The sequence below is a fragment of the Monoraphidium neglectum genome (assembly GCF_000611645.1).
Source record: "Monoraphidium neglectum strain SAG 48.87 unplaced genomic scaffold scaffold01125, whole genome shotgun sequence".
Lineage (NCBI taxonomy): Eukaryota > Viridiplantae > Chlorophyta > Chlorophyceae > Sphaeropleales > Selenastraceae > Monoraphidium > Monoraphidium neglectum.
In genome coordinates this window covers 1-11603 of record NW_014012503.1, presented here as the reverse complement: position 1 = coordinate 11603, position 11603 = coordinate 1, and the positions used below count along the sequence as shown (strand labels likewise).

The window sequence follows — 11603 nt, the reverse complement described above, 5'->3', positions numbered from 1 at the left end:
CCTGCGAAGATGCGACCCTCAGGGAGCAGCAGACGGCATGGATAATTTGTTCGCGGCTGCAAGCTGCAAAGCAGTACACACGTTGCACAGCGCGTCCTTCGCACCGCCCCGCAGGTGCCAGGCGTCGACAGCCTGGCCGCCGTGCAGGGGAGCGTGTACGTAAAATACAATTCGAAGAGCAAGGTGGGCCTGGCTACAGGCAGCCGCTTGCGGGGACCAGCCGGGGCGGCCGCGCGGCGGCCAGGGGCTTGGCTTCAACCCGGCAGCACCTGGAGTGCATGCCGCCCCCAATGCAGCCACTCGACATGGCAACTCATGCGGGTGCAGAGCAAATTTCCTTGAACCATATCCGTCCTTGACATTCAGCACCAGCGCTTTCGCACCTGTCCAGACACCAACACTCCCTCTCACCCCGTCGCCACTGTCAACCCCTGCACCCCGGGCAGGTGTGTTACATGTCTCCCTACCAGGGTCGCGACCGCGGGGTGCTGGTGCAGCTGGCGGCGCTGCAGCTGGGCCACTTTCCCCTGGGCTTTTGGGACGAGGCGCGCGCCAACCCGCCACCGCCAATGGCCTAGCGAGCGCAATGCGTTGAGGCGTGCCACACGCGGGCAGTGATATGGGTTGTTCTCAGAGATTGCGAACTCATTTTTTCTGCTGTTTCAGTGGCCTATTGACCCGCCAGCAGCCTGTATGCTGGCCGTTGAGGGGCACGGCGAAGGAGCACCGGCGACCGGGTGCATTGACGGCACAGCTGCCGTCTAGGCGGCGCAGCCAGTGGCGATTCGAGCAATTGCTGTATGTTTTAGTCGTGGTGCTTGCAGGCGTCTGCCGGTCCTGCAACTACCTATCTGCCGTTGTGTCGACGGTTTACCGTCACAGCAAATGTGGCCAGGTGGACGAGGTTTACTGTGTCAGCCCTTTTCCAATGTTTCTTGCGTTCTCTCCTCTTGCTACTGTGCCACTTATCTGCAGTGCAATTAATATCCCCAAACCACCCAACAGAACGTTGCTGCTGACTTGACCCTCTCTTAGCATTTTGACGAGACTATTCTTTTACGTACTCGGCCGCCGCGCAGTGCCGTGACGGTTGAAAGTTACCACAAGTAAGGCATGTCTGTGACAGTGGAATAGCGAGCATCAAAAGAGACAGGAACAGGAACACACAAGCGCTGACATGGCGCTGAGCTGCCAATCTGACCAGCAACAGCACCCACCCCTTGTAAGGCAGCGCGCCCCACAGTGCGGCACCCGGTCCTTGCCCAGCGCAATATGCCCGTGGGCGCTCTGTCGTCGTTGAGGCATTGGCGCCCAGAATGTACACCAGGACATGCTAATGTCTGACAGGTGGCGCCCTCTCACCGCCTGCCCACGGCCCTTCCGCGGCTGTTCATTCGGAAATGACATCAACCAAAGCCATATGTGCAGCAGCTGACTTGGCCGCCGTGCGCGGGCCTCATGCAGCGCCCCAGACCCCGCTGCGAAATCCACCAAGCGTCACAGGTCGAGCTCCCAAAACACGACGTTCTGCAGCGGGTTGTGGTAGTAAGGTTCTCGCCGCCTGAACCCTGACGACTCGTAGATCTTGTTGGCGGCCTCCAACCGCTGCAACGTGTCCAGCACGACGCTCTTGTACCCAAGCTCCCGCGCCGCTGCGACGGCGGCCACTACCAGCCGGCGCCCGAGCCCCGAGCCGCGGCCGCCCGGGCCGACCCACAGCCGCTTCATTTCGCACACCCGCGCCGGCGCGGCCGGCGCCGCGCCATCGCCGCTGCCGCCGCAGCTGCCCTCCTTAGTCAGCGGCCGGATGGCGACGCAGCCGACAGCTTCGGAGGCCGGGCTGGGGTTTGAGGGCACCAGGCGGGTTGCTAGGATGATGGTGCCGCCGGGGGCGGCGTAGCAGCCGGGCAGGGAGGCTAGCTCCTCTTCAAAGCCCTGGAAACACAGATCTTCCTGCCAGGCGGCCGAGGTTGGGGCGGGGTAGGTCGGCGCAAGGCGCAGGAAAGGGCAGGTCGGAACGACAGGATGAAGTGCACGGTGAGGTGGTCTCCGCAATGCGCTGCCCAGGCTGCAGCCTCGCCGTGCTGCGCGGCTCTGCCGCTGCCACTCGGCGCTGTAGCAACGACGCCCACGGCCCTCGCAGTCTGTGTGCCAAGCAGGGCTGTGGTGGACAGCTGGACCTGGCCAGCAGGGCGACTGCGCATTCAAGGCGGCCCATTTGCCCCTGCAACCAAGCACTGAAACCAAGCAGGTTGGAACAAGCAATCCGGCCAGCAAGGCAGCCAATTAGTGAGCTAAACGAGGAGACTACATCAGCAGCAAACGGTTGCGCCCTGCAGGCCACGTGGGACGTCTCACCCCAAGCCAGTCATTGTACTCTCGGGTAAGCTGGGCAAATGCCAGAAGGTCAGCAGCATTCCCTGCACGCCGGAGCACAAACGCGTCGCTGCCGGCTGCCTCTACCGCTCCGTCAGCATGACAGGCTGGTGGGTCTCTACAAGGATCCATGCGTATGGCGGAGCGGGGCTGGCCGCTACGCTCGGGCGGGTTCGTGGGCGCAGCGACGCTCAAACTTCAGTCATGTGTGCGCGCGGGTGGCGAGCCACTGCGGCTTTCTGAAATCATGACAAGACCGTGCTTTACAATCATGCAAGCGTCAGGGCGCTGCGCTAAGCCAAAAAGTATTCTGACACAGATCAACAGAAGGCAGGTTGGGGTGTGCTGCTTGGCTGACCGCGAATGGCAGACAGTAGACTGCCACTGTACGAGTAGAGCTAGTTGATTTCTGAACGTCCCACGCTTCAGCCCATGCTGCTACCGTACGCAACGGCACGCACTGCACTTTCGTTGCACATGCAGCCAGGCTCCCGGGTTACCTGCTGCACACTAGGTTCCTGTGCTCACTGCACACTGCGGCTAACCGCCATGTAACGGTCGGCTGATTGTGTTTCATCGTATTTAACCCGCTCACGAGTAATGCTTTCCGAGAAACGACCGTTCGTGCTGCGACTCCACCCGCTCCGTATCATGACACTTGACATGCGTAAAGTGTGTATGAAGGTCCAATAGCTTTTCTGAGCCTCACATGGGAGCAGAAGCAAGGCTGTCCTTGTGACCAAGTGGACACAGAATCTCAGCAGCAACCCCCCAAACCAAGTCGACTGGTGGCCGGCGCGCTCCTCTACAGTGCATCCTTGGCAGGCAACGAGAGACTTCGTCATGGGATTGCAATACGATTTTCCGCTCCTGAAGCTGGACAACGTCCATGAATGGAAGAAAGCGGCTTGGGGAGTCCTCTGCGAGAACAACTGCTCCAAGGCCGTGCCATCTCCTCAGACGTGGCTTCAGAACGTCATACACCTGGCTGCGGGCGCTGCGGGCGTGTCGCCATCAGCGGCGGTCAAAGATGAGTCACCAGGAGACAGGGCCACCCCTGAGATGGACGAGAGGGCGCTAGGCCTCCTCATGCGCATGGTGACCGAGCCATACAAGAACATCGTGCTGAATGCCAACAACGCGGCCGAGGCCTGGGCCAACCTCATCGCCGCCGTGCAGCCGTACTCTGCGGCAATGGTCGTGAAGATGGAGGAGCGCTGGGCCCGCACGACCATGGCCAACAACGCCAAGGTGGAGGACCATGTCAACGGGCTGGTGGCGCTGCGCGAGAAGCTGGCGGCGGCCGGCGTTGTCTACAGTGATGAGGCGCTCGTGCGCAAGGTCATGATGACTCTCTCCCGGCGCTTCACCGACTACAAGATGACGCGGCGTGGCGGCATGCCGTCACTGCCCACTCTGCTTTGCGAACTGCTGGTGTACGAGGGCCTCATGACGCACATCTAGACCTCCAAGGCGGCCTCCGTGCGTGGCGGCGCCAAGAGCAGGCCGCGGCCGGAAGTAGAAGCGGACCGGCATGTGCGCTTTCATACTTTGCGGCAAAAGGCTGCCACAAACAGACTGGACGACTTCATTGCCTGCGACTCTTTTGTGACACTCGAGCTTTGTGTGCTGAGTCCAAGCTTGCCGCAGCCTTGTGCCTCAAGGTGATTGAGGTTTGGACAATGGGCCACCAAGTGCCCCGCCTGGTTTCAAAACGCATCAGCAAGGTGTCAAGCCGGCGGAACGGCATGATGCAACCTACTGCATGCCACTGACCTCTCGTGCCGCAGCGGGGTTGAGCTCACGCTCCTTGACCAGTGGCATTGACCGAGTCAAAGTGCCGGGTTCCATGCGAAGTGACAGTCTCATATAGTGTGCTGTATGTAAATGACATTTGGTAACTCGCAAACGGCATCACCGTTTTGAACGCGTCTAGAGCCACATGGGCAAGGAGTGCAACTCTGCAACGTCCGTGTTATGTGCTCCATGATGGCTTGCAAGGGTTGTGTACTTCTATTCAACCAAAGTCATGCAGTGTACTGCCTTGCATTCAAAATCAGAAGCCGAGTGTGATGGCAGCCAATGTCAGGTTTTGCGTGTCAGGGGAGGCTGACCTCCAGAAGACATTGCATACGTGCCAGCGAGCGCCAACTCCACATCCATGAACCCGTTTCACAAAAAAATGTTGGGTATGTGAAGTTGAACCTGGCAACCATGTGGGCATGGGCGGCAGTCCATGATTCAAGCATCTCCATCCCCTGCCTTTACCTGAGCTTCATGCACACGCGCATGACACACGGCTCGCACTTTCGGAGCAACCAGAGCGAGCGCATACTGCATGGTCCGCACATCCTCACATGCACAGCTGACAGGCCACCGGCACACTTGCATAGCTGCAGTTTTGGAGCTTCACAACAGATTTTTGAGAGCTGGTCTCTCTCCACAAGAGCAGGTTGCTGGCATTGGCCAATGGACTGCATTCCCGAATTGCGACAGCAATGAGGGACACCGATCTGGAGCGGGGGCAGGGGCTTTTAGTAAGCGAGGTCACTCGTGTCACTCGTGCTGCACGAGCCCGCTCAGCGCAGCCCTCCGATAGCTTTAGGCTTGCAAAAATTTTAATTCGTTATATTAGCTGGCGAACGGGTGTTTGACGCGTGAACGAGTGCGCTGGGATGGAGGGGTGTGTCAGCATCGCTGCATGCGGCTGCCTTGCTGCTTCTCGAACGCAAGTTTCTTGTGTGCTCTTACTTGTCAACTCTCTGCTGCTGTTGTCGTTACGTTGCAATGGCTTCCTCTGGTGGTTGTTCTGGTACAACGCAGACGGGCACGCGGTGTGGGTCTCTTGTACTGATCGCCCGCAATCGCCAAATCCAGTTGTGCACTCGCTGCCGTTGTGCATCTCGCGGATGCACAGCACACCCAGCGCGTGCAGCAGATGCAGCGCGTGCCGCGCACGCAAGCAATGCGCTGCCAGCGGCCCAGGTGCATGGATGTGCAAGGACTGCTGCGGGCGTACACTGCGGCCTTCCGCTGCACCCGTGTTGTTCCCGTCAGTAATGGGCAGCGTGCCGCCGTGCGTCCGGCGGGTGCTTAGTGCCCCTGCAAGCACCTGCTGAACACCAGCAGCTAGCGGAACGGCTGCTTCGCGGGCCAGCAGGCGCGCGTTGCAGGATCGTGATGACCGCCAGCAGCAACGGAACACCAGAGCCATGTTGGACCAGCATGCAGTGATGGTCCTGTGGGTGAAGTGCAGTGGGCAGCGACAGCGGAGGCCACGAGGACTGCCGAAGCAGCTGCGCAAGCCAACCCAGACTTGCCGGAAGGGTTAGGATTGTTACAAGATCCCGCGGCCGCCTGCTCTTGGAGCCATCCAGGCTCATGAGATGTGGCGTTGTAGCACCAGCATTGTGTGCATGTAATTCAAGTGGCTACCATCTGCCGTTCAAAGCAGGCGTGCACGAAGGCCCCAATTGTGTGCAGGCCTGCACTGCCACACAGGCGTGCAGGCGACCATGTGCAGGCACGTTCACAAACAAGGGTGTGAAGCGCGGTGCGTCATGATTGAACTTGTCGGCTGTCCGCCCTCAGCGCCAACGCGCATGCCTAGAGCTTGGGCGCCAGCGCGCTGTCGGGCGGCGCGCTGGCACCCCGCATCACTGAGGCAGGCGGTGTGGGCGCAGAGGGTGGACAGCCGCCAAGCTCAAACAAAGGGCAGGACGGGCACGGGGCGCGGGATGTGCCCGCTCGACTGCGCCAGAGTGTTCGGCGTGCAGGCGGCTGCACTTGACACCCCGTTCACCAAGCAGCCGGCTTGTGATGCTCGTGCGGAGTGCAGCGTGCGGAACGAGCTGTGGGCCGCGGCTCCGTGGTTCTGCTGTGCAGTCTGCGAGTAGCTTCAGCCTTTTGGAGCTTTCATGCCTTTGGCATCGCTGCCAGGGCTGGCGCTTCCTGACGCAGCGCAGCCTGCAACAGCGCATATACCCGCAGTGGTTATACAGTTGTGCGGCATGACGGCAGGCGCTACTGCTTATCGCCTACGGGGATGCATGGTGAGCTGTCGGCTTGGGTGGTGCTGGGAGGCAGGAGTGCACTGTGCGTACGCAACCCTGCGGGCGGTGCATCACACCATGACCTGATTTGCCGTAAGGCTGATTCTGCCTCCATAACAACCTTGATGTGAACGCAGATGTGCCCGAGCGGTGTGCCTCAATGGAGCTGGCCGCACATGAGTATGCGGTGTGCGGTATGCAGCATCGCATGATCAAGGCGCAACATGGCTAGCTGCGGGTGGGGTGTGTTTGATGCCATGTGCAGGTGCGCCGCGGCGGCTGTTGGCGTACACGGCAGCTGTGGCTGCGGCTTAGGCTACACCTGCCCCTTCTTGTGTGTTGGGATTGCCAGTCGTTTATACATGCAGTGTCCATCACCATGCTGCTTTGCCCCGCAGCGTTCTGCTGAGCAATTTCAGCTCCATGCTGCTGTCCGTTTCCTGAGGCCACGGAAGGGGCCGCCGCCAGGCTCACATCAGCTCGCGATGCGCGGCCAGGTATTGCTGTTTCCCGCGCCCGGCTCAATTGCCACGCAGCGCCTGTTCCCGGCAAGGGTTGATGAGCTGCCAGAGCACATCACGATCGTGCGGCTTGTCGCGACCAGCAATATTGATGATCCTGCCATTGCGGCAGCTAGCAGCTTGGGCGGCGTGCCGTCGTGCAGGCTGTGCTGGCTGCATTAGACACAAGCGCAACAGCGGCAGCTTCAGCAATAATGGACGGCGACCGCGCCGCCAACGGCACAGTGCGGTTCGGCACCACGGCGAAGGCCGCAGCAGCCGCCGGTGCTGCAGCAGCGGCCGCTGTCCCCCACTTGCTGGCACACCTCCAATCATGTCGAACTCATGCTGCCAGAGGCCAGAGCGCGCCGTTCCCAGACTCTTCCAGTTTGCAACAGGCACGTGCCCGCCGCCGCCGCCATGTGGGCTGGGTGCTGCCCGCGACGCAGGCGGTCGCGGGCCTTTCAAGCGCGCCTGGACGGTCACGCTTTTGCGCCGCAGCGACCGGCGCCATGCACGGGAGGCGTGCTTCGTGCTGGCCCTACAGAACGTCATGCAGACCCACGCAGCGCATCACGCCAGCCAAGTTCACTTGCGCGCGAGCTGGGCGGCCCGCGAGGCCTGCTGTGCAAAGGCTTGGCTGAGGAGGACGTGCAGATGGCGCTTGAGTTGCTGCAAAGCGGCCTGCGCCGAGGCGAGCGTGCGCGCCAGCTGTCATAGGCGTTGCCGCAGGCCCCCGCCCTGTACCTGTTTCCGGCAGCCAGCAGCCAGGTGGTGGGCAGCCCAGGCTTGATCAGGTTGCTGCGTAGCCGTGGGATTGCCGTATAGCCAGTCGGCTTGGTTGGCGCAATGGTCAACGTGAACCTCACCGAATGGCAGTCTCGGTTTGCTGCCAGCCTAGCGGGCGCCGAGTATGCATGCAGCGTGCCTGAGGGTGTGCCCGATGCGCGTTAACCGCTGCCTGCTGCGCTCTGGTGCTGGCAGTGCGCATCAGCGCCGCAGCGGCGACAATGTTTCATTGCACCGACGATGCGCGCAGTCGTCCATGTCTGCTTGGTTTGGAACCTGGCGAAGCAGCGCCAGGTGGACCCCGACTGGTTGTTCGATCGCGTGAACGGGTTCGCGTTCGGGTACAAAACCAGCGGCCGCGGCGCAATCCATGCGCACGGGACCATGACCTTAGCAGATGCGCTGCCGCCGCGCTTGAGGCGGCTGCAGGTTGACGGAGGCGAGGACTACGTGCGGTACCTAGAGGCGCTGCAGGGGCAGTCTTTGCCGGGCGGGCTCGCGCTTTTGCTGGGGACAGCCGTGAGCCAGGAAACAGCTGGGGGCTCCCACTGGGCGAAGAGGACCGAGCAAAGCAGCAAGCCAGGGCAGACTTGGTTGGGACCGCTGGCAGCCACGCGTGGATGGTAGCGACCGCAGCTGTCACACCTTTATACTGAGAGCGCAGCTGCGGCAGCTCACGAGCCACCGCTGAAGGAGGCTCCAGGGCCAGCCTGAATTTGGCTACAGCGCGCCTGCATCGCAAGCTGCAGGTGCATCGCCACACAGAGACTTGTGGGAAGCACGGCCGCCTTGGCGATGATTGCGCCTGCCACACAGCGTCGCCCGGCTTGCGGCGAGCGCGCACGGCGTTCAGCGCCGGCACAGGCTGTGTGCAGCTGAGACGGGACTGCAATACATGCGACTGATGGCCTCCCCGCCAGCAATGTTGGCTGGCCCTCGGCTGCAACATGGCCTTGTACCTGTTTTGCATCAGCGCCAGGCATGACAGGAACATGGCCTTATGGCGGCGTTCAAGGCAGATGTGCTCCAGGCTGTGAATGGGCCCGAGGAGTTGCCTGTAATGACAACGCTTGCCAAGAACGTCGCCACTGGCCGGGCGATGGCGTGCTGGCCAGCTGAGCTCAGGCTCCAGGTGGTCCTTCATATATTTGCTAGATCCCTGTTGCTGCTGTTCCTCAAGTGGAGCCTGATGTAACAGTGCTGATGTGATGCAGCTGCAACTGTCATGGTGGATGCACCGGCACGTGTTGCGTTGTCTGTCATCGCAATTCGGGAGCGCCGTGGGCCGAAGGCCACGCGGCCTTTATTGGCATTGACGGATTGACTGCAGCTGCCAACCAGCACATGTCACTCGAGTCACCCGCCGATATTCAGTCATTCCCTTTAGCAGGGATCCAGGCCTGACACACGAATAATTCGGTGTTTATGATAATAATGCAGACCGCGAGGTGCTGAGTCCAACGAGATCAGCACTAGTGTATCGCGTCGGATCGTGCTCCTCATTACCAGGAGCGTTGGTTCCTCACAACCCGGGTCCATAAAATGTGATGTTCCAATTATTCAGACAACTAGCTGCAGTGTCTAGCCTGCACGGGGGCCGCGAGCGCAGCAGGAGCAACATCTGACCACAGCAGGCGCTTTCGGCGCACAAATGGCGAACGGCAACGGCGAAGATGAGCTGGCCATGGAGGTGGAGGCGCTTAGCTATACCTACCCCGAAATAGAAATTGAGATGTTTGAGCCGAGCAACAGCGTAGGCACGGAAGCCAGCCCCGCCGCGGCCGCCGCCCTGCGCATCGACCTACGCCCGCGCGCCGCGCGCCAGGCGTTCGTCGCCGCGGCGCTGCGCCTCATGGCGCCGCGCGGCTGCCCGACGGCTTCTCCCCGTGGCATCGAGCCTCAGGGCCTCGGGGACGCGCGGGAGGCGGCACTGCTGGCGCGGCTGGCGGCAGAGGCACAAGATCTTATTGCTGGCCCCTGCCTCGGCCAGCTGATCGAGCTCTGCCAGGATCTGCTGTCCGACGCCAATGCCCCTGAAGGTGCGCAGTCGTGGGTAACGTCATGGCCAGACGTCGAGCTCCCTCGCCTGCAGCTCCTCTGCGGCTGCATGCGGTGGCCGCGACACCCTGCTGGCTGTCCGACCACAGTGGTCGACGCCTGATCGTGGATCCACCAGTTGTTGTCCCAAAGTCAAAGAGACGGCCCACCCCATGCTGCCATGCAGGGCACTGCGCAATCTGCCTGTTCGAAATGGAGCCCGGCCCGGACGACCCAGAGGACAGCAGCAGCTGCGACGGCTGCGCTGGCGTGCCCTGCCGGCGCTGGCGCGGCTGACGTGCTTCCACAGCTTTCACACGTGAGCAAACGTTTGCGACGGGCATCAAAGATGTAATAAGCACTTCTTGCTGTCTGAATTGGTTGATTGAAACAATCAGAGTTTTGCAGAGGCCGCCACCCTCAACCTGTGCTGCAGCTGTCCATAATGCTGGACGTGTCTCCGCATCTCATCCGCTCCAATTCCGCCGGCCGCGGCGCAGGCCATGCTTCAAGCGTTCGTGGGCATTTGAGCAGGCGTCCTGCGCGCTGCAGCAGCGGGAGTTGGCGGCGCTGGCACAGGTGCGCGGGCGCGCGCGACCTGCCGTGGCACGGGACCCTGGTGGCGCAACTGACATGGCGTATCTTTTGCAGACACAACACGACGCGTTTGAATAGTGCCAGCGCAGGAGTGCCTGCTACAGCACCTCATGGACGTGAGCTACACGCGTTGGGAGTGTGCGCCGTTGAAAGCTTCGGCATCAACACAGCAGCGGCAGGGGCGCACACGCATTGCCTGCTGCAACAAGCGCCCCACAACACCACAGCCTGCGGCCCCCTTCCCCGCCGCGCTCCAGGAGGGGGCCACGTCATCGATAGGTTTGTGCGCTCAACAGGCCACCGCCAGAGCCGCATGCTGCACAAGGCAGCAGCCTTCTCAGCAGCGGCACGATGGGCAGGAGCCAGAGCCGCCGCCATCGTGCGTACTCGTGACCGCCGCCGCCGCTGCCACCACCCGGCTGCTTGCACCCGGCAGCCGTGATGCGCGAGCGGCCATTGGCAGTCGTTGCGCCTGAAATCGAAAACGTCAGGGGTCAGAGCGACGAGGCGGCCGGTGGGGCATGCCGCTGTGCGACGCGTTTTCCCCCTCTGGGACCCTGGCTGGCGGCAAGCCCGGGCAGCTGGGAGGCTGCGGCAGTGTTGGGGTTGGTGACCGAGCGCACGGCGAGCTTGCGCGCACCTGCTGCCACCGATGAAGCGCAGCCGCACCCGTGCGCTGCGGGGCCGCCTCGCCTCGGCCGCAAGCAGTCCGGCTTGAGGCAGTGGCAATTGTCAGCCTGGGACATCCCGCGGCGTGCCCATCAGCGTGCCACGCTCCCAGCAGGCGAGTTGCAGCTGCCGTGCGTCTGCATCTGCTGCTGCTGCTGCGTCTGCTGCTGCTGCTGCTGCTGCTGCTGCTGCTGCTGCTGCTGCTGACGAGCAGCTGCTGCTTCTGCTGCTGCTGCTGCTGCTGCTGTGCCCGCTGCTGCTGCTGCCGTGCCCGCTGCTGCTTGTTCTGCCACGTGTGCGCCGTCAGCTGCTCCTGCTGGTGGTGATGCTGCTGCTGGTGCTGACAAGAAGTTGTTGCTGCTGCTGTTGCTGCTGCTGTTTGTTGCGCTGGGCAGCGTGTAGGTGCATCCCGCTGGGCAGCGCGGCGGACGGGAACACAGAGGGGGGCAAGCAGGGGCCGCACGTGCCACTCCGACAATGGCGCCGGCGCCACTGCGGCCTGACCCTCCTTGACGCTCTCCTGAACACGCGCGCCCTGCCACTTGCAGCACCCCACCCCAAACATACCCCACCTCAACCCTCT

The 11603-nt window shown here is 62.0% G+C and overlaps 5 protein-coding genes across 5 annotated transcripts in view; 3 read left to right on the top strand and 2 right to left on the bottom strand.

Annotated features, from left to right (window-relative positions):
- Window positions 1–578, top strand: part of MNEG_6740 (hypothetical protein) — a gene marked incomplete at both ends in the record, with an annotated part of 1992 nt that extends 1414 nt beyond the window's left edge. The window contains 2 exons of the mRNA XM_014044790.1: window positions 115–183; window positions 447–578. Of these exons, the coding sequence (XP_013900244.1) occupies window positions 115–183; window positions 447–578 (201 nt within the window). The remainder of the gene's footprint in view (window positions 1–114; window positions 184–446) is intronic.
- A 919-nt stretch (window positions 579–1497) lies between these two features.
- MNEG_6739 (hypothetical protein) lies at window positions 1498–2372 on the bottom strand (the record flags this gene model as incomplete). Its single annotated transcript, XM_014044789.1, has 2 exons — window positions 1498–1840; window positions 2359–2372. 2 exons carry the CDS (start codon window positions 2370–2372, stop codon window positions 1498–1500), a joined length of 357 nt encoding a protein of 118 aa, XP_013900243.1.
- An 847-nt stretch (window positions 2373–3219) lies between these two features.
- On the top strand, window positions 3220–3840 carry MNEG_6738 (hypothetical protein; the record flags this gene model as incomplete). The annotated part of the gene is made up of 1 exon (XM_014044788.1): window positions 3220–3840. One exon carries the CDS (start codon window positions 3220–3222, stop codon window positions 3838–3840), a length of 621 nt encoding a protein of 206 aa, XP_013900242.1.
- Window positions 3841–9368: 5528 nt separating this feature from the next.
- On the top strand, window positions 9369–10051 carry MNEG_6737 (hypothetical protein; the record flags this gene model as incomplete). Its single annotated transcript, XM_014044787.1, has 2 exons — window positions 9369–9756; window positions 9942–10051. 2 exons carry the CDS (start codon window positions 9369–9371, stop codon window positions 10049–10051), a joined length of 498 nt encoding a protein of 165 aa, XP_013900241.1.
- Window positions 10052–11095: 1044 nt separating this feature from the next.
- MNEG_6736 (hypothetical protein) lies at window positions 11096–11432 on the bottom strand (the record flags this gene model as incomplete). The annotated part of the gene is made up of 1 exon (XM_014044786.1): window positions 11096–11432. A coding segment is annotated over one exon (337 nt), but the record flags the coding sequence as incomplete, so codon positions are not given.
- Between the last annotated feature and the right edge of the window lie 171 nt (window positions 11433–11603).